The sequence below is a fragment of the Leiobunum rupestre genome, chromosome 8, assembly GCF_980474605.1.
Source record: "Leiobunum rupestre chromosome 8, qqLeiRupe1.1.hap1, whole genome shotgun sequence".
Classification (NCBI taxonomy): Eukaryota; Metazoa; Arthropoda; class Arachnida; order Opiliones; family Sclerosomatidae; genus Leiobunum; species Leiobunum rupestre.
Genome location: NC_143391.1, coordinates 36,056,247 through 36,075,984, shown reverse-complemented (window position 1 = coordinate 36,075,984; position 19,738 = coordinate 36,056,247). Strand labels below are relative to the sequence as shown.

Sequence of the window (19,738 nt, the reverse complement as noted above, 5' to 3'; positions counted from 1 at the left end):
TTTTTCATTGGCTAGTTTTTGGAATGCGGAGACCAATGAAAAAGCGTTGTCTGCTGATGTATTTTCTTTTACGACATTGCTCCGATTTTAAAATAGTTTAAATTTATTTATGATATAAATAAATAAATATATAGATTATATTTATTTATTTATGATATAAATAAATAAATATATAGATTATATTTAATTTTAAAAAATAAATAAAAAGTTAAAGTAGAAAATAAAGCAGAAACCCCAAGAAAATAGTAAGTTAAGTAAACCTTAGTCTAAAACTATTTAAGCCTTTGTCTAATCATGAGCATTTTGCAGATAAAAATGACATCCATTATGCTAAGTTTGGCGAAAATATTTGATTCAGATGAAAGTAGTATGGACTCAGTTACAGAAGAAATATTGGTCTTGAAAAACGAAGGGAAATTACATAAAAATGGATTTTGGAGAAGCAATTGTTTTGGAAAAAAGGGCAAATTTAAATTAGAAAACATTATTGAATGTTGAGGTTTCAAATATTTCTTATTATTATGTTAAAGCTACATCAGATATACCCTACAGAAAAGCTTTCAAAACAGCACTTGAAACGTATGACTTAGCCGAACTTGCAGATGCTAAATTAAAGCAGTGCTTGATGGACTTGCGGTTTTCAGCTCATATTATTCAAGAAGATATAATAGATTTAAAGGAACTACTAATAGGATACGTAAAAAATTGAGAAGAAATACGATAACATCTGTTACAAAAAACGCTTTAATGAAGATATTATACTTGCACTTCGAAAAACATTCAGTTATGTAATTGTGAGTTATCAAAGTATCCCATCGTAAATTTTAATTTTTAAGCTATTTTGCATTTTTTTTCACAAGAGTTTTCTTCTACTTAACAAGTTGGAACAGACATATATTGTTCAAGCGTTCCTACGCCGGATATATGCGTTATATCGTAAATTTCTATCTTAAATAGAAGAAACAATTACTAGTGACGAGGATGATGAAATCAGAAGTACCCAGACAGAGAGAGAAGATCTAGGAAGTGTTTTTTCTCCGGTGTTAAACGATGATATTGAAAATAAAAATAGGCTTAATTATTTTGCTGGAGCCGTTATGGCGAAAATACAAAGGTGCGATATAGATCAAAAACAAGCTATTTTGAAAAGTTTTATCAGAAATGATAAAAATAATGAACTAGATTATGAAAATATGTTATTTAAGTTTAACGGAAGAAGGCTATAATTTTTTTTAAATGCTTGATGCCTTAACTGATACAGCGTATAATCCAACGTGTTGTGAGAAAGATTTTGTGAATAAGGGCAGGCGGCAATATTGCTTGAAGTTTGTTTTGAAAAATGGTGATATCAAAAAACTTTGAGCTAAGCTGTCCAATAAGTCTAGAGACTTGGAAATTGTGATAAACTACTTTTTAAAAATGAAAGGAAAAAATTTGGCCAAAGTTTTTAAGGAGCAGTACCAAATTGTTAGAAGAGATGGAATTATGGGGAGAAAAGGTATCCGACCATCACTAAAAGGAATACATTCCAACAGTCAGAATGTTGTAACATAATAAACAAGAATTTTGGTTACACTCATATGTAAAACATTCCTAACCAAAATCCAGTATTAAAAGTGTTAAATAACAAGTCTTTTTGAGTTGTGCATATATTCTTGTACGGTTGGCTTAGTGTTTAAGCCATTAGCAGCCCTCTGTCGGCTAAATTCCTGCTCAAGCGTGTCTTGGTTTAAGTGGGAGGTCAGGATAAATGGAGCATTTTTATCCAACATAAATTTAATTACAGCAATGATAGAATGAACTGAAAAATAATAACAATTAAAATAAACATTAATACAAATGACTAATTATATTTTACGGCTTCTTCGTAGTCCTGTTCTCGTTTCTACACTTAGAAGCATTAATAATAATAATAATAATAAAAGCTTTTTTATTATTATTATTATTAATGCTTCTAAGTGTAGAAACGAGAACAGGACTACGAAGAAGCCGTAAAATATAATTAGTCATTGGTATTAATGTTTATTTTAATTGTTATTATTTTTCAGTTCATTCTATCATTGCTGTAATTAAATTTATTTATTTTACTTTTTTCAATTTTCTTATAAACTTTCCCTTTGGGATGGACTCTTTTTTCAACATCATTTTCCCAATCGTCCAAGTATTTTAAGAAATCATTCTGTAACCACTGAAAACCAAAAATATTAACTTGAATCTCAAATTTTTCATATAATAAGAGTAATTATTAATTTTAACCTCTAGTCTTTCATCATCTGTAGTAGTGTAAGCAGCTACATCTGGATTCCTAGAATTTGTAGCTTCGTACAAATGTTTTGCATTCATCAAATCAAAAAATTTGTTGAATATTTTAATGAAAGCTATCGTCTCTGAAAGTTCATCCTTTTTTTCATTTTCTAAAGCGGCAGCTACAGTACGACTAAGCACTTGGCAGGCAAGTTTAGTTCTCATTTGCGAGTAAGTGTTAAGAAAAATATGGCTGAAGGTTAGTTTAGGTGCTTGCCTCCATTTTCTCTTAGTCTTTTGTGTACAAATCAATTAGATGTTGCCAGAGGATTTTCTTTCCATTTTTCCACAAATTCCTTGTTCTATTTTGAAAACCACTATGCAGCCAGCAGTTACGAACTGTTTTAATGAGGTGTGGGACATCAGATATAAAATATATGTAGCGGTCTTCATCTAGTGCGTAAACATTTTTCACCTTAGTTGGAACTTCATTACTCGAACAATTAGAACTAAGTTGAAAAAAAATTATATTTGTTGCTGCGCCATCACAAATAAATCTCAAAACTTTAATGTTCATAACTTCTAATTTTTCTACAGCTTCCCAAACTAGTTCGCGAATTTTCTGGGCTGGCATTGTTTTAGATGGGAAAAAAAGCTAAGGGGAAGTTAATATTCGTTGAAATACCCCTGAATAATATTTGAAAAATATGGGTAGCAACTTGATTAGTTGACTCTTTTATATTTGGATCGGAGCAGTCTGGTGATATGAAACCAATAAGTTGTCCATTGGCAGTGTCATATTCTACAGTTGGCATAATACTAACTTCATCCCAAGCCAGACATACGTATCTCTGATGATCTTGTTGCACTTTTTCACCAATAATTTTTTTGAGCTCCAAAAATTATTCAGTGTTAAATCCCGGTCTTCGATTGTTTGTTGTTTTTCTGGCAATTGTGGATATACAAGGCATATTCAAAAATCCAGATTTACGTAACATCTTGTAAGCAGCTGAGGATTTAGCTTTCAAAGTGCGACAATAATCAATAATATCATAGTGCCAATAAATTCCAGTTTTCCCTTTTGCCTTGGAATTTCTAATCAATTGTTCCTTGTAAATTTCCAGTAACAACTCCATATTTTTGGCCGTCTGATTAAAAAATTCACATCTCTTTCGTGTAGTTATTTTCATGACATTTGTGCTTACTTTTTTTTAATTTGTGTTCTAAATATCTTAAATATATTCGGTAGGAACAACAAGCAGGGCATCTTTTACTTCGTGATCCTAAAGGTTTCACCAATGAACAGCTAACTGAGCGTATACATTGCCGAGGGCCACTTGTACATAAGAACGCAGTTTTAGAATTAGCTTCCTTAAATTTTTCCAAATATACTGTCTCAGGATTGCCAAGACGACTGAAAACTGACTTATTTTTCCGAGAAGGCTTTTTACTTCATCTTTTCCTATTGCAACTTTCGGTACATTTTCCCTAATACTATGATTGTCTTTAATTCGTTTCCCTAAAATAGTAATTGTAATTTCTCCATGGGCATTTATTTCAACATGGAATGCAACTTGGTAATCTACAATTTTTGAGAACATTGTCAGGTCATTTGTTTCCCTGCACGACCATTCCAAATCTTGAGCAAATTTATTGACATCATCATTAGTTGAGCTACACGGTATTGGGTGCGGATGATCTTTGGCAGTACCCCCGCCAGGAATTTTTAACACACAGGCCCGGTCTGATTTAGAGGCCCCCTTTATAAATATTTTAATTTAGAAATGCCCTACCACTACAAAAAGGGATAATAATAGCTCATCTGAGCGTCAGAAGTTTACTACGACATACAATCGAAATCATTTATTTCAGAAGTATAATGTGGACCTTCTGGGGCTATCCGAAACCTGGCTGTCAGACAGTATACATGATATATCAATTGATATTAATAACTATACTCTTATTAGAAAAGATCGAGTAAGGAAACGTGGCGGGGGTTTATGCGTCTTCTACAAAAGTTCACTGCAAATATCTTTACTATCAGTTGAGGTTGACATTGTTAGCTCAGAATTAGAAACTATGTGGCTCTGTATCCATAGGAAAAACTGTAAACGTACTGTTATCGGAATATGCTACCTCCCTCCGAATGGCAATTATAAAAACTGTAACTTGGACCTAAAAGCTCAACTGCAAGTATTAACTGATAACCCACAGAATGACGAAATTATCTTTCTTGGGGATTTTAATACAGACCTAATGGGATCTGTATCAACAAATGTACGCCATCTGAAACATAGCACATATGGATTTCAACAGTTAATTAAGCAACCGACTAGAACTATTTTGACAACGACAACACTTATTGACCATATATATACTAACATGCCTATAAGAATTAAGCAGGTAGCAGTTATACCAATGGGAATTTCAGACCTTATTTTGTGTATCAATAAAAAAAAGCTGCAATAAAACTATAAAGAAAGTCAGAAAAGTCCGAAACTATCGTAAATACACTGCAGATGTTATTATAAAAGATATTCTTCAAGAACTTAATGTAGAAATGCCAAACATCATTGATGTTGATACTGGAGTAAAAACTCTAAACTGCACTATACTACAAGCCCTAGATATACATGCCCCTTTCATATCTAAGAGAACTAGTGTATCAGATCCACCATGGTTAAGTTACGAAATTAAGCATTTAATGCATCTACGTGACGTTTACTACAAGAAGAGCAGGATACCAGGCTCACGATTTCTGGAAGAACAATATAAAAAATATCGAAATCAGGTAACTGAGAAAATACGAAGCGAGAAACTTAACTATTTCAAAAAGAACATTCATTCTGAGAGCAGTAACAGATGTGATGTTTGGAGAACTTTAAAACCATTTTTGAAAGCTAAAAAGTCTAATATCGATATACTTGATCGCAATGGTAAGGTAATTACCACACCTAAAGACATTGCCACGGAATTCAGTAACTACTTTGCGTCAGGGGAACAGAATATAGCAGGGATAATAGATCCCTTTCCCCCATTGGTTCAGCAGGAAAGTAAAGAAAAATTTAAATTTCACTTATTTGGTAAGTGAGGATACAGTTTTTCGCTACTTAAAGAATACGCCGATAAAGAAAGCTACTGGTTTGGATAACATACCACCAAAGTTTATACGATGCCTCGCAGGAATAGTAACCCCGTTTCTTACCAAAATTATAAATATCTCTTATGAGACTTCAGAATTTCCTACTGACTGGAAAATAGCCAAAGTAGCACCCATATATAAAAAAGGAGACCGGACTAAAATGGAAAATTATAGACGTGTTTCTATCTTACCATGCTTTTCAAAGTCTATTGAGTACTTTTCTCTCAAACAACTACACGACTTTCTTGAACAAAATAATTACTTATACCGACTACAATCCGGCTTTCGACCAGGCTATTCCACGACGACAAGTATATTCTACTTGTTGGAATCCATAGTGGATAGATTGAGTAATGGTCACTATGTAAGTGTCCTGTTTGCTGACCTGAATAAGGCCTTTGATACTGTGGATCACGACATTCTTTTAACTATACAAGAATTTATCTACGGAGGCACTGAAATGGTTCAAGTCCTACTTTACTAATAGAAAACAGGCTGTGGTAGTCAGTGGGGAAATCTCAGATTACCAGAATGTCCAGCAAGGTGTTCCCCAGGGAAGCATTCTCGGACCGACATTATTTAATGTATATACCAGTGATATAAATCAATCTCTGGCTACAAGTCTCTCTAAGGAGTACGCGGATGATAATGCTCTTATAAATTCGGCAGCAACAATTGATGAGTTAATGAGGGAATTGGAGAAAGAAACACAAAATTTTAAATCCACTTTGAAATCTAGGCGCTTAGTACTAAACGAGGGGAAAACTGAATTTATGATTTTTTGCCCCAATGGAAAATCATTACAACCAGATGACCATAACACGATAGTGGGTACTGAAATCAAGAGGGTATCGTCCTACAAATATCTTGGGGTCATAATAGACGATACACTAACATGGAAACATTACATCGATTACGTCATTAAAAAGACTAACAGTCGGTTAGGTATACTAAGACCGCTACAAGCATCTCTTGACACAGACACCCTAAATATATTATACAAAGCCCTTATACAGCCAATTTTCACCTATGGTGATATTTTTATAACTCGGCCAGTCAATCCAATTTAAAGAAAATACAAATTGCTCATAATAACGGTGCACGTTTTGTGGCCAGAAAGAAGAAAGGAACCTCAGCTACATATACACGAGACCAATTAAACTGGCTCACACTGAAACAGCTTTATGTTAAAAATATCTTGATACTTATGTATAAAGTGTCAAAAAATCGCTGTCCAGAATATCTTTTTGACTTTTTTAGAAAACCTGCTGAAGTTCATAAACACCAAACCCGCGGTTCTAAACTAGACTTTTATTCTGACCATTTCTAAAAGCATCCTTACGTAATAAGAGTTCTAAACATCGTGGTATAAGTTTGTGGAACAATATGAAAAGCGAATTAAAACAAATAGACCATTTTAAACAATTCAGGGAAGATGTGACAAAATATATTATTAGCATGGACATATAATTGTATTGAGACTATATTTCAGAGTTTAAATTCCTTATTTTATTTTATTTTTTAAATTAATACTCGGGACCTCTTTGTAAATCAGATTTTTTTCTGAAAGAGAAATCCAATAAAGCCTTTTATTATTATTATTATTTTTGACTGTTAATTTAAACGTTCTCTTAGGAAAAATAAAATTTTCTTCCCTGGCAATTTAATCAAAGAATGACTCTCTTCTATTAAAGATTTTACCAAATTCATCAACCACTAAATTAGGTTTTCTTGTAAACAATTCTACATTATCCGATTAATGGACAAAGTAGCCAGATTTGAAAGTCAATATTATCCCACAGTTGTTCATTGACGTGTTTCAATTCTTTTCAGGGAACTGAAACTTCTTTCTGAGATAGTGTTTGCCACAGGAATGCATGAAACAACCTTGTAGTACTTAACAAGGTCAGGGAAGCCATCTTCCATGGTCATTAAATAGTGGAAGCAGTCGCTTACGCTGTTAATTTTTTTGGGGATAATAAGATTTCTCGCAAATTTAATTTGACTTTTTAAGGAATCAAGGTCGAAATGAAACCTATCGGATGTGTCACAATGTGTTAGGATATCGATTTCGTTTAGGAAGTTCTCAGAGTTAGGGTCAGACGCCATGATACATTTATAATAATCAGAGTTTTCTAATAATCGTATATTCATTTCAGAAATAAATTTGTCTATTAATGCAAAATAGGTGGACCTCATCTGGTCTACCAGGGTTTTTGCTTCAGTTGCCCCGATGTACTTGTTACCACACTATGTTTTAATCTCCTGTTGTTAGGGATAATTTTACGTTTTCGTAAAACTAATGGTTCGCTGTTACGGTCAGGTACTGCAATAAAAGCCAATTCCCCGATTTTAGTAACTTTTTCCCAAATAGAATCAAAGCGTTCAGAGTTTCTACACTCTTCTAAGGTCTTGACAGTAGCTTGGCAAATGGCAACGGCTTCCGTAAAAATTACTTTGGAACTTTATAAATATTCCGACTGGGAATTTGTTACACCTAATACTTCGTCTAATGTAATGACTAATATTAAGTTGTTAAAGTTATGAAATTGGCAGTCTTGTTGGGTTTTCCGTTTCCAATCAGATTCTCTAAAGTTAAAACTACGGAATCGAGTCTATTTCTAAATTTAGTGAATCCCCTTTTTTTTGCTCCACCATGGGCAAACTACTACAGGACTCGCAATTTCATACTAAGCTCCCATAGAGTATTTCTCTTCGAACTGTCGCGCTATTCGACTGGAGCGCTACCGTGCGTAATTCGCTATAGTTAAAAATCTGGTACAAAATGGCGAGTATCTCCCTAGCCTGATTTAAGAGTTTATAAATATTTTTTTAACTATGGCCCCGAAAAAATGTTATTTGATGATAATGATTTTGAAGAATAATGCCCATTTTCATGGAAAATTTAGCTTTACCAGTAATTAATGAAGTTAATATTACGTCTTGAGCTGTACTCTTTCTATTGAATATCCATTCGATATTATGTAAGCCTTTTAGAAGATTCATTACGAGGGCTATTTTGTGCCTCCTAGTTTAATTTTTCAACCGTTTCGCAAAGATTAGATTGAAATATATTCTCATGAATATCTGATATTCAAACATTCTTATCATATTAGTTAATAAAATAGATTAGTATAACTTAACATGAAAATTCGGCGTTAATTTTACCTTTCAATAATCTAATCTCCAACTCCATGGACGCTGCCATCTTGTCCCAAATTTTTAATTTCAAAGAACTTCACTAGATGGCGCTGCCCGTCATGTAAAATTTCAAAGCAACATTTGGAACACGAAGTTTTATAGGCTTACATTACGAGTCCTGTAGTAACTTGCCCATGGCTCCACTATCGAGTGGCATTTTTAGTATATCGTAGCCTAGATGTTTTTGGGAGTTTTCAAAATATTCACTTCTAATGACCGAATTGCTTTGAAAGTTGTAAATGGCTTGAACCAAACCCAGTAGTTCTATAGCTGTCGATATTTTGGAGCAACAGTCAACCAAAACTAAATTTATGCGGTGGGCGTAGGAATGAACGTACAGACAATGGCCACCTACTGCTTCGTCTACTTTCACCCTTACTCCTTTTACATGCCCACTTATTACACTTACCCCATCATAAGTCAGTGCAACACAATTCTCCAGTTTGAAACCATCCTCTTTTAAAAGATTTATAATTGCCAAGCTGATACTCTCAGAATCAAACTTGTGTAAATCTGTGAGCCCTATAAATCGTTCTACGACACCTATTTCTGCTTTAGTATATCGAATACAAAGATTTAACTGCTCTACTCCCGCATTGTCTCGAGTTTCGTCAGCTATTACAGAGTAGAATCCACCGGATTCGTTGACCTATTGAAGAATAATTTTTCTCACTAAACTTGCACAAATGCCAATTATTTCTTTTTGTATGGTGCTGTGCATATATTTGCCATTATTCGGCATATTATCGCACTTGGCTTTTAAATCAGGACATTTTCTTTTTAAAAGATCTAATATTGCAATAAAGTTTCCCCTATTCCCAATATTGTCGGCGGATGTGTAAGTGTTCCCCTGAAGTGCTAAATCTTGTTGGGCACATAAAATAATCACTTCCACGTGTGTAGATAGGACCTCTCTGTTTCTAATAACGTCTAGTTATGGTGGTCGTTAACTTGGCAAACTATTGATCCACGGGATTTGGATTCCACGTAGTCTAAGTACATTTTGTAGGCTAGTTGGTGAAAAGATTTGTTGGAGGTGAAGTGTTCTTCCAATCCGAAAATCCCTTTAGAAATGCAGTGTTTCTACTGCCTAAAAAATGACGGCAACAACAACAATACACTGCATCCTTTGCAACTGAATATTCAATCATTTGATATTTGTCATACCAAGAATTGAAACCTCGATTTTTACCGCCAATTAATCTTTTAGGAAAAGGATTTAGTTTAGGCTGAACTGGAAGGCAATCTTTATCTAGACTAATATCCAAGTTATTCAACGCGTGTAAGCCCATTTATTTTGAATTAAACGAAAAACGAAATCAATAACAATCAGCTAGGCTAATACCCAAGGCACCACCTTAGGCCTAAGTCATCATGCGACGTTGTTTGATGTATTTTGTGCATGGTTAGAGTTGGGGTTTGCAATTACTTCTGCAATTTCTCCTTCATGAGTCAGTTCCATTTCCATATCAGTACTGACGTTTGGAAGAACTTCAGCAGTATTACTAAAACAGTGACTGTTATCAGTCTCCAAGGATTCTAAACCCTTTCCCAATTCTTTGACTAGGTTTTCCTCAGAACTATCATTATGGGTTTGCGTCGACGATTTAAAAAAACGTGCCATTGCACCTTTCTGACACTAACGAAACTATCTTCTCTATTCCCTTTTTGTCGTTTTTGAGCCACAGATAAAAATTTTCTGCTACTCATATTTAAAAATACTACTATTATATACTAATAGCAAAATAACCTTAACAAGGTTTAAGACAATGAAGCTTAGTTAAAGCTATGTAGTCTTCAAACAGACTTTATAATAATAACAGCTATATCTAGGCTTGAAAAAGGCTGTTTGAACAATTAAGGTAGAGTTGCTAATTAGCCTTGCCAATGGCCAGGGCTCATTTAACGCGGCAACCACTGTCATCTCCTAGTCCTGGCTTCTGTCTATATCAATGTAACCAGAGTACACTACCAATGGCCGAAACCACAGAGTTCGTTGCCATTGGTAGTGTACTCAGGTAAGATTGATTTCGAGTATAGGTGATTAAAAAGATAACGTTTTGTAAGGGCCATTTAGGACTCTTGGATATTGGAATTGAATAGGATTTCTTTTTTACAGAGCTAGATGACCAATTTTTAAAAATAAATAAAATTTGAAAATCATATTCGGTCTCATTTGGAGACCCCAGAGGGTATTTTTTTGAAACTTTTAGAGGCCCCTAAAATAGGCCTAAAGTTTTTCAACATAGGCACGTGCCTACTTGTGCCTACTGCTGGCGGGGGCACTGATCTTTGGTAGGCCCATTACATCCAACAAAGTGCTTTGAACAGACATACCAGTGGTTTTTTACATTACCAGGGTCTGATTTACCACAAAGCTTTAACCAGAGCACACATTTATCATATTCAGTCTTTGGTTTTGGAAATCTAACAAAGAATACTCCTTGCATGTGATTTTTATTTTTATTATTATTGTATCGTTTTTACACCCGGGATAAAGACAGTGCCTTGTTCCTACCATTCTGAATAAATATTTTGGGTGTAATAACGATAAATGTTAAGTATTAATACAAAAAATTAGTTTAAATTCTAAAATGATTGAAAAGCAAGGCTTAACTCAGGGCACGAGAAACCGCGTTCTAGGCTTCTAGCAGACACTTTTGGAGATCGTAAAATAGCCAATCACTAGAGAATATCCTAAGAACCAATTAGAAGTGTACACAACCCTCCGTTAGCGTGTCTAAAGACTAGCTGCGTTCTCCTTGTGTTTGTTGCTCGTAGCTTTAATAGGATTCAGTAAAATATTAAATATTACCAAAAATAACTAGAAATAACAGTCTGCTTCTTTATTATGGCCAAACTTCCAACTCTATACATCCTATCATGTATGATGTACAGGACAACGCTTTATTTTAAACAGCCAATAGGATAATCCTGGTTTAATGTCATGTCAAAAGTGACATCAGTTTTAGCAAGAAAACATATTAGCGTTTTCCATTGGGGTCTTCCTAGCACTTCTCGAGTGCTCCAAAATAAAAAACGTTTTCCATTGGGATAAAAAGAGCAACTCCGAAAGAGAAGTACGTCTTCCATTGACTCTTTTGCCCCCTCCCGGAGTGCTCCGAGTTGCTCCAACTCGAGAGACAGAGCAGCCAAATAGAGCAATAATTTATCACTTCTAGCGTTTTCCATTGGGGTCTTAAACATGGCCGCTGTTAATGAAATGGCAGCTGCGTATTTATTTCTTGAATCTTCCTCCTCAGATAGTTCAGATAATGGGACATTAGAATTGTTATTAAAAATTAGTAGAAAGGTACCGAAAATTGTGAATTATATAGGAAATGTCGTAGACAAATATTCAGACGAAGAAGTAAGGGTGGTTTTGCTTTAAAAAGACTTGTGAATAGAAATCCATAATTTCCAAACTTTGAAGGTACAATATATTGTATATTGTTATACAGTTTAGAAAAAACTTTAGTTTGAAAAGATATACATGTGACTGTATAGTAAAACGATTTGAAGAATCGGAATTCTTTCCGAATAATTTCAATCACGGTGGCCGGAAAGCAATTTCACCAGCCACACACATTTTAGCGTTTCTTTGGTATGTTTGCGGTGTTTAACAACTAACAAAACAATTCTAAAAATAACTCCACTTTAAATTGTAGGTTCACTGGTAATAAGTGTTTCATCCGAGATGTTGCTGGACGTTTTGGCATCGCAGTATAGCCCCAACAGTGTTAAAATTTCCGACTACCAAAGAAAGAAAAGCCAAAGTAGAACAAGAATTTAGAGCGGTAATTATAAAATTAAAAGACGGGATTTAAATGTTTGGCCATGAATTAAAATTAACGTAATTCAATTTTTTACAGGTTGCAGGTTTTCCTGGAGTTCTTGGTTGTTTTGATGGATCTTATATAAGTATAAGAACTCCTGCTCACAAAATCAAATCAACATATACAAATCGTCATGATATGACGTCCATGACTTTGCAGGGAATTTGCGATGCGAACACAAGATTCCTAGATGTATTTACAGGTACACCCAGTAAAATTCACGACGCAAGAATATTTAAAATATCAACCATCTCAAAAGAACTTCCTGATATATGCGGTGTATCCTTTAAGAGAATTCCTTTTAAAACCTTATCCGGAGTCCAGACCTCTTACTGAAAAACAAAAGTCGTTCAATTATAAATTCTGTGCTACGAGGGTTTTAATAGAAAATACTTTTCGCATCTTAAATCAACGTCAATTGACTCTAATTGATTTCCATGGAGTTAATCATGTCATGCTGCGTTCTTCACAATCTATGTATCGATTTTGACGATGAATGGGAAGAAGAGGAGGATAGTGACGATGAGGATGATGATGACTCTCCTCGACACTATTATGAAGAAGTGGAGTCACAAAACCAACGAATGAAAGCTATGTACAAACTTGGTGAAGAAAAAAGAAATCAAATATGCAATTCTTTGAAATGAATTTTCTGTAATTTTGCGTATGAAACATTTTATTGATTCAAATCATGTCATTTTTGTATTATAATCACAATAAAAATTAAATTTTGAATTTGGTTTTTGACCAAAAAGTTCTTTAAGAATATTCATTTTATCCTTGTGTCGCTTTTCCCTTCCTGCTTCTTTCTTCTCTTGAATTTTTAGTATAGTGTCCTGTATGCTATCTTTTTTAACTTTCTTATTTAATGGTGAATCTGTATCAGGCTGTGAAACTGGCCTTTTTGGAGTTTTCTCATTTATTTGCACACTATTAACCCCCCCTTAGAACCTCTGGTTCTACACTATCATCTTGGGTTGCGATTTTAGATTACTCTAATTCAACGTCTTTTCTCATAAACCCTGATGTTTTGTTTTTTTTTCACAATCTTTTTTTCTCTTCATAATGGTTTTGTATCTAGAGGCACATGAATCACTATTCCAAACACTTCCTAATATATCTTTTAGATCTGAAGAAATCTCGTTCCACATTTGTTTTTTGTTTCTGAATTTTTTTAAGGGACCTATCATTGGTAAATATATTTCATACTTCTCCAATAGAAGTCTCGTCTCTTCAGGAGTAAACCCTTTCTCTTTACTAGGCAGAGGCGAATGAGGAGAGGATGAAGTTATTTCAGTAGGTGTAGCCTGAGATGTTCTTTCGATAGATTTGTCCTGGAGAGTTAAGTAGCGAGTTGTTGACACAGACGTTGATGGTTGCACTTCATATGATAAAAGTCCAGACTTCAGTAATTGTTCTTCAGTAAACGTGGCTATTTTTCTTTCATCTATCACAATTTAAAATTCAAATTAATATTGACTATTACTACGTGGATCTAGGACATAATCCCCCCAAGACATAATCCCCCGGACAAAATCCCCCCAATATGCTTTTCTAAGACAAAATCCCCCCAGGTAAAAGACAAAATCCCCCCAGGTAAAAGACAAAATCCCCCCAAGTAAGAGACAAAATCCCCCAAGTAAGAGACAAAATCCCCCCAAGGGACAAAATCCCCCAAGGGACAAAATTTCTATTAAAGTTTTGGCCTATTTTTTAAATTTAAATTAGATTAATATTTTAATGCAATAACTTTATTTCCAAGCCACCACAACAAAGTGCATTTACAACACTTGGTGATGAAAGGTATCACCAATACAAACCAAAAAACGAATTGTACTTTTCACACAATAGTTTCAATTTATTTTGTTTATCACGTCATTTTTTCAATACTTTTCAACTAACATTATTGCCATAAGTTGTATTTGCTAAAGTATTTTCTACTAAGCCGACACTTAACCTTAACCCCTCAATTAGACTCCAAATATTTAATTTTCCCCCGTTGTTAGAACACTTATTATTCCTAACCTAACCTAATCTGACCTAACCTGATACAAGTTGTTCCCCGTATTGGCGCCGCGCACTCACTCCGCTCGAGCGCTGGGGGACGCTAACGCTCCCCCACACCCCTTGTCCACAAAAATGAGCCTGCGTTTTTAGTTCTTATAATGGGTTCTCGGGAGGTATTAACTTCCTTTGGTATCGTCCCTGGGTATTAACTAATTATTTGGGAGGATTTTGTCCGAAAAGTCAATTTTAATGTGGGGATTTTGTCCGAAAAGTCAATTTTAATGGGGGGATTTTGTCCGAAAAGTCAATTTTAATGGGGGGATTTTGTCCGAAAAGTCTTTTAATGGGGGGATTTTGTCCGAAAAGTCAATTTTAATAGGGGGATTTTGTCCGAAAAGTCAATTTTAATGGGGGGATTTTGTCTTTGGTTTTCAAAATACATTGTAAACAAATGAACTTACTATTTATAAAAACGAAACAATAGATTTCTCTATTTTCATTTCTTTGAAATTGTTGATTACCGTCAAGATAAAAGGAGTCAAAAACCACCTGATCATTAGCCATTTTGATAAACACAGGCTAAACGTGAGATCTCGTTTAAATTATTAGGAATAAAGCGCGAAAAATTCTGCAACGTAACACGCTTCGTATTTCTTTGGGAAGTGGAAGACTCGTTCCTCTGAACACTTCCGACGTGGAGCAATGACGTCAGAAGGCAATTCGGAGCAGCTCCAATGGAAAATGCTAATAGAAAGAACACTTGGAATGCCCGTCGCAGCCGAAGCTGTTCAAACGATAGGCACACACGCGGGGCGGGGCGTAGCTCCATTGACGTCACTGTCTTAAACGTCACTAACAGAAGTTCTAAAAGTCGTCCGCTTAAGAAAACAAGGCTTAAGGTTTTTAATATTTCAAAATGTAACAAATCAACACTTAGTTCATGTTCTATTAGCAGAAATAACACTCCAGGTTTAATAAAATCTAGAATTAGTTGCTAGATTTTTTGTATTATATTATCCTTATGAAAAAAACAATATAAACCAATTCGTTTAAAATTGTGACCAATTGGTCTCTCATTTGACTCAATTGGAATATGATGGCTCTAATTGGGCATCAATTGGAAATACAAAACCCAACTTGGAAAAATCATATACCAATTGGAACTCAGTGGTAATTATTGATTTTCCAATTGGAATATATGTACCCCAATTGGAACCAATGCCATCCTCCATTGAGTCCAATTAATCCCCAGTTGGGATGGTGGAATACCAATTGGTACCAATATATCTTTCAGAAAAAACTATATACACCAATTAGTTTCAAATTGTGGCCAATGGGTCTCTCATTTGGCTCAATTGGAATATGATTGCTCTAATTGGAGATTAATTGGAAATACAAAACCCAACTTGGAAAAATCATCCCAATTGGAACTAATGCATCCTCCACTCAGTTAAAGTTTGTTTGTAAACCAAATGGGTTCTAATGGTTTCAATTGGAACTCAATGGGCTCCGACTGCGACTGGGTTTTCTTTAGAGTAACATTTGGAAACCTAATGGGCTCTAATCCTTGATTTAAATCACCTATTATATTTCAATGTAATTTTAAAAGTCAATTTAGTGAAAATTCTAGCTACAGCCCTGGGTTAGTGATGGCCCATTGCCATACTTTTTCAGACATAATTACTGTCAGTAAAATTAATTTATCAAACAAATACCCAACTTGTTTTTTTTTCTATTAAAGTCTCCTCAGATTTGCTTTATCATCCAACTAAACTGACTGTAATAAAATTAGATAAAATTTATCTTTAATATTTCCTTGCAAATTCACCCGTCTTAAAGGTAAATGCAAACCATAACCAATCGAATGTCTCCCTAATTACATTTCTTGTATTGTCACAGTCATATTCATTAACGTAAACTGTAAAAATATAATGTTATTGGCAAAGTGTTACTCAGTTCATTAAATACTTAAGTATGATAATATCATAACAGTTGTGATAAATTCAATACACTGCAATGTTTAATTCCTGTGTGAGTACGAAAACCACGTAACATGAAAAACATGTTTTGTTCTTATACTGGGGTTTCTCGACAAGTGTACAAATAGCGTAAATGTGTTGATACAAAACCAATTTAAACCACTGTAAATATGCAATTGAAACTATTATCCATCTCCAATTGGAACTACTATTGACCTCCAATTGGGACCACTATAAACCTCCAATTGGAACCACTATAAACCTCCAATTGGAACCACTAAACCTCCAATTGGAACCACTAGAAACCTCCAATTGAAACCACTAGAAACCTCTACACTATAATTGGAAAATCTAAATATCCCATTTAAAAAAACCAAACCAATTGGAAAAAAAATTCTACAATTGGAAAAATTAAATATCCCATTTAGAACCAATAAGCAAAACCAATAAACTCTACAATTGGAAAAACAAAATATCCCATTTAGAACCAATAACAAACCAATTTAATCCATCCTATTGATTACTCTTGGAGGAGCTGCACTGGGGATGATGAAAAACAAATATAATGGAAAACTGGAATTTCCAAATTATAAAAAACTGACCCCAGGTGCTAGGATCCAGGCTCTGAATTCCTGAGTATTATTCGACAAATTAGAATGACTGAGTTTGAGAAGAGTGAATTTTTACCACCTTGCCTCAAAGAATTGGATGGGGATGGTTTGTCTAATTTCCTTAAACCTCAATTCAGAGAATTTCTTTGGAAATTTTACTTAGAAATCAAAGAAAGTTTTAACAAGGATTTTTACCAGCGAGTATTATCAAAAAGCAATAACTTAAGTGGCCTAAACTGGAGTATCTGTTTTTTAGGAAACGTGTCCAAAACTAAAGGCTGGCGAAGAGCTTGTTATGCAATTGACAGCTGAAATATCCGAGCTGATAGATAAGCATGACTTTGTTAATTTATTCGCAGTTGGGCTTATCTCAAAAATGTGCCATGCCAGTTATTGGGATTTCATTAGTTCCAAATTTAAAGACAGTGTGCAGTATAATATAGGAAAAGGTGGCACAATGTTGAGAGACGATTTGAAAAAGGTTTCAAAAAGCAAAAAGAAAAGGATTTCTAGTCATCCTTCTAGTTCTTCGATAGAAATTTTAGACTTGTTTATCAGAAATTCAGTAAAGAAAAACCTGGTCGGGAAATTGAATCTCATATTATAGTTCCTAGTCCTCATCCGAAAGTTCCAAGTCAAAGCAATAATACGTGTAGTGAGATTTTGTGTAATGTGATAAGCAAAGTTCCTTCAGAAACCTTTCACCTTGCCAAAAATTCATTTAAAGGTTCCAATAAATCTAGTCAAATTTTCGACAATTAGTCTCGTATATTATCGGCGAAATTGGACTACGAATACGCGGTTAAAGACAATGTTCGTAGCCAAACAAAAGGCGCGATTTAGTATTTGTTAGACACTTCTTGATATTCGTTATGTACCCCGTTTAGCAATAAATTCTGAAATGTGTAAAAATTATGTCGTAACTGTAAATGTTTTCCAGTAGCCCCGCCAGGATTTTTTCGCGAGTAGGCACTGCGTGATTAAGAGGCCCCCTTAAAAAACTCCTTTGTAATTTTTGTTGTTCTTTAACTAGCCAAATTGTATATAATTATTTAAAAAATTATTATTATTAAATCAATAAAATTTTTATTATTATTAAATTAATAAAAATTTTATTATTATTAAATTAATAAAAATGTTATCATTATTAAATTAATAAAAATGTTATTATTATTAAATTAATAAAAATTTTATCATTATTAAATTAATAAAAATGTTATTATTATTAAATTAATAAAAGTTTTATTATTATTAAATTAATTAATTTTTTATTATTAAGTATATTATTTACAAATAAATATTACCAACTTTACTTTTAATCAAAGAATTCCACCCTACGATTACCTCTTTACCCAAATTCATCAACTACATACTTATTTAGGCTTGTCTCCCCCATTGTTAAGGGGGAAAACTACAGTGGCCATTGTCTAGTCGCTATTTCAAGCTGAACTGTTTTATTGTTGTGTTTTAACTTATTAAATTAATGTTGATGTGTAAAACAGCCTCTTGTTTAGTGCTTAAAATAATTTTGACAATTTTAAATTTCAAAGTAATCTAATTATTACGTTTTAATTCGGACCCCCGGAGCTAAACACGTTGGGCAAGCGCCCAAACTAAACCTCTTGAACAATAATTTTTCTCACTAAACTTGCTTTTAAATCATGACATTTTTTTTAAATATCTAATATTGCAATAAAGTTTCCCCTATTCCCAATATTGTCGGCGGATGTGTAAGTGTTCCCCTGAAGTGCTAAATCTTGTTGGGCACATAAAATAATCACTTCCACGTGTGTAGATAGGACCTCTCTGTTTCTAATAACGTCTAGTCTATGGTGGTCGTTAACCTGGCAAACTATTGACGAGCAATATCCAGGGAGATGGATTGGCAGAGGAGGTCCAGTCAGATGGCCTGCAAGATCACCGGATTTAAACCCACTTGACTTTTACCTGTGGGGGTGGATGAAGGAACTTGTCTACGAAACACCAGTGGAGACGGAAGTGGATTTGGTAGCACGAATTCACGCCGCTTCGGAAAAGATTCGTACCACAGCTGGAGTGTTTCAGTCCGTACGGACATCGCTTCTTCGTCGCTGCCGACTTTGTTTAGGAGCTGGAGAACGACAATTTGAACATTTCCTTTAAAAAATAAAACTGTTTTGCACTCGACAATATGGTGTTTTTTGTAGTAGTAAAATTTCCTACTACCCCTTTAAAACCAGTTTTCTATCTGGGTTCTTATGTTTGTTGAAAGCTTACATTTAGGCGTTTTTAGGCCAAACTTTAACGCTCTCTAGCGCTTTTCCAATTCATCGCAGAGGATCGCGACAAAGACGGTCAAACATCTTTACTCAACACCTATAACACCTCAAATTTATTGCACTGACTTCTGAAACACCCTGTATAAACATTTTGATCACGTGGAATCATCCTCGTGGTTTTGTTTATCTTTTATTGGGAAGGGGGTAGTTCCAGGACTGTGTTGGTAAGGACAGTAAAGACGTTACAATAGAATATCAATATTATATAAGCTTAGCCTATTTATATTAATATTTATAAACCCCATGAGGTGAGAAAGTCGCCGTAGGAAAACACGGTAAGTTCTATTTCGTATATACTATTATTTTATGAACCAATATGCCTATTAAGTTTCTACTCAAGTGATATGATGAAAACCCGTGGCTAGGTTTATAACATTCTCCCCGTGGCTCTGTTCTACAA

General features: G+C 34.3%; 1 protein-coding gene across 1 annotated transcript; it reads right to left on the bottom strand.

Moving 5' to 3' along the window:
* Nucleotides 1–13,207: 13,207 nt before the first annotated feature.
* Nucleotides 13,208–19,138, bottom strand: LOC149933301 (uncharacterized). The gene is made up of 2 exons (XM_090156560.1): nucleotides 18,968–19,138; nucleotides 13,208–13,870 (listed from the first exon to the last, which is right to left on the bottom strand). Exons 1-2 carry the CDS (start codon nucleotides 19,095–19,097, stop codon nucleotides 13,437–13,439), a joined length of 564 nt encoding a protein of 187 aa, XP_090012686.1. The 5' UTR covers nucleotides 19,098–19,138; the 3' UTR covers nucleotides 13,208–13,436.
* Between the last annotated feature and the right edge of the window lie 600 nt (nucleotides 19,139–19,738).

Bases quoted from the DNA above. Each gene is read 5' to 3' on its own strand.
- LOC149933301 (XM_090156560.1), bottom strand. From the start codon at position 19,097: ATGTCCGTACGGACTGAAACACTCCAGCTGTGGTACGAATCTTTTCCG. The intron at 13,871-18,967 runs GTAAAAGTCAAG...AAATTGTGATAG, and splicing joins TCCTTCATCCACCCCCACAG to ATGAAAGAAAAATAGCCACG.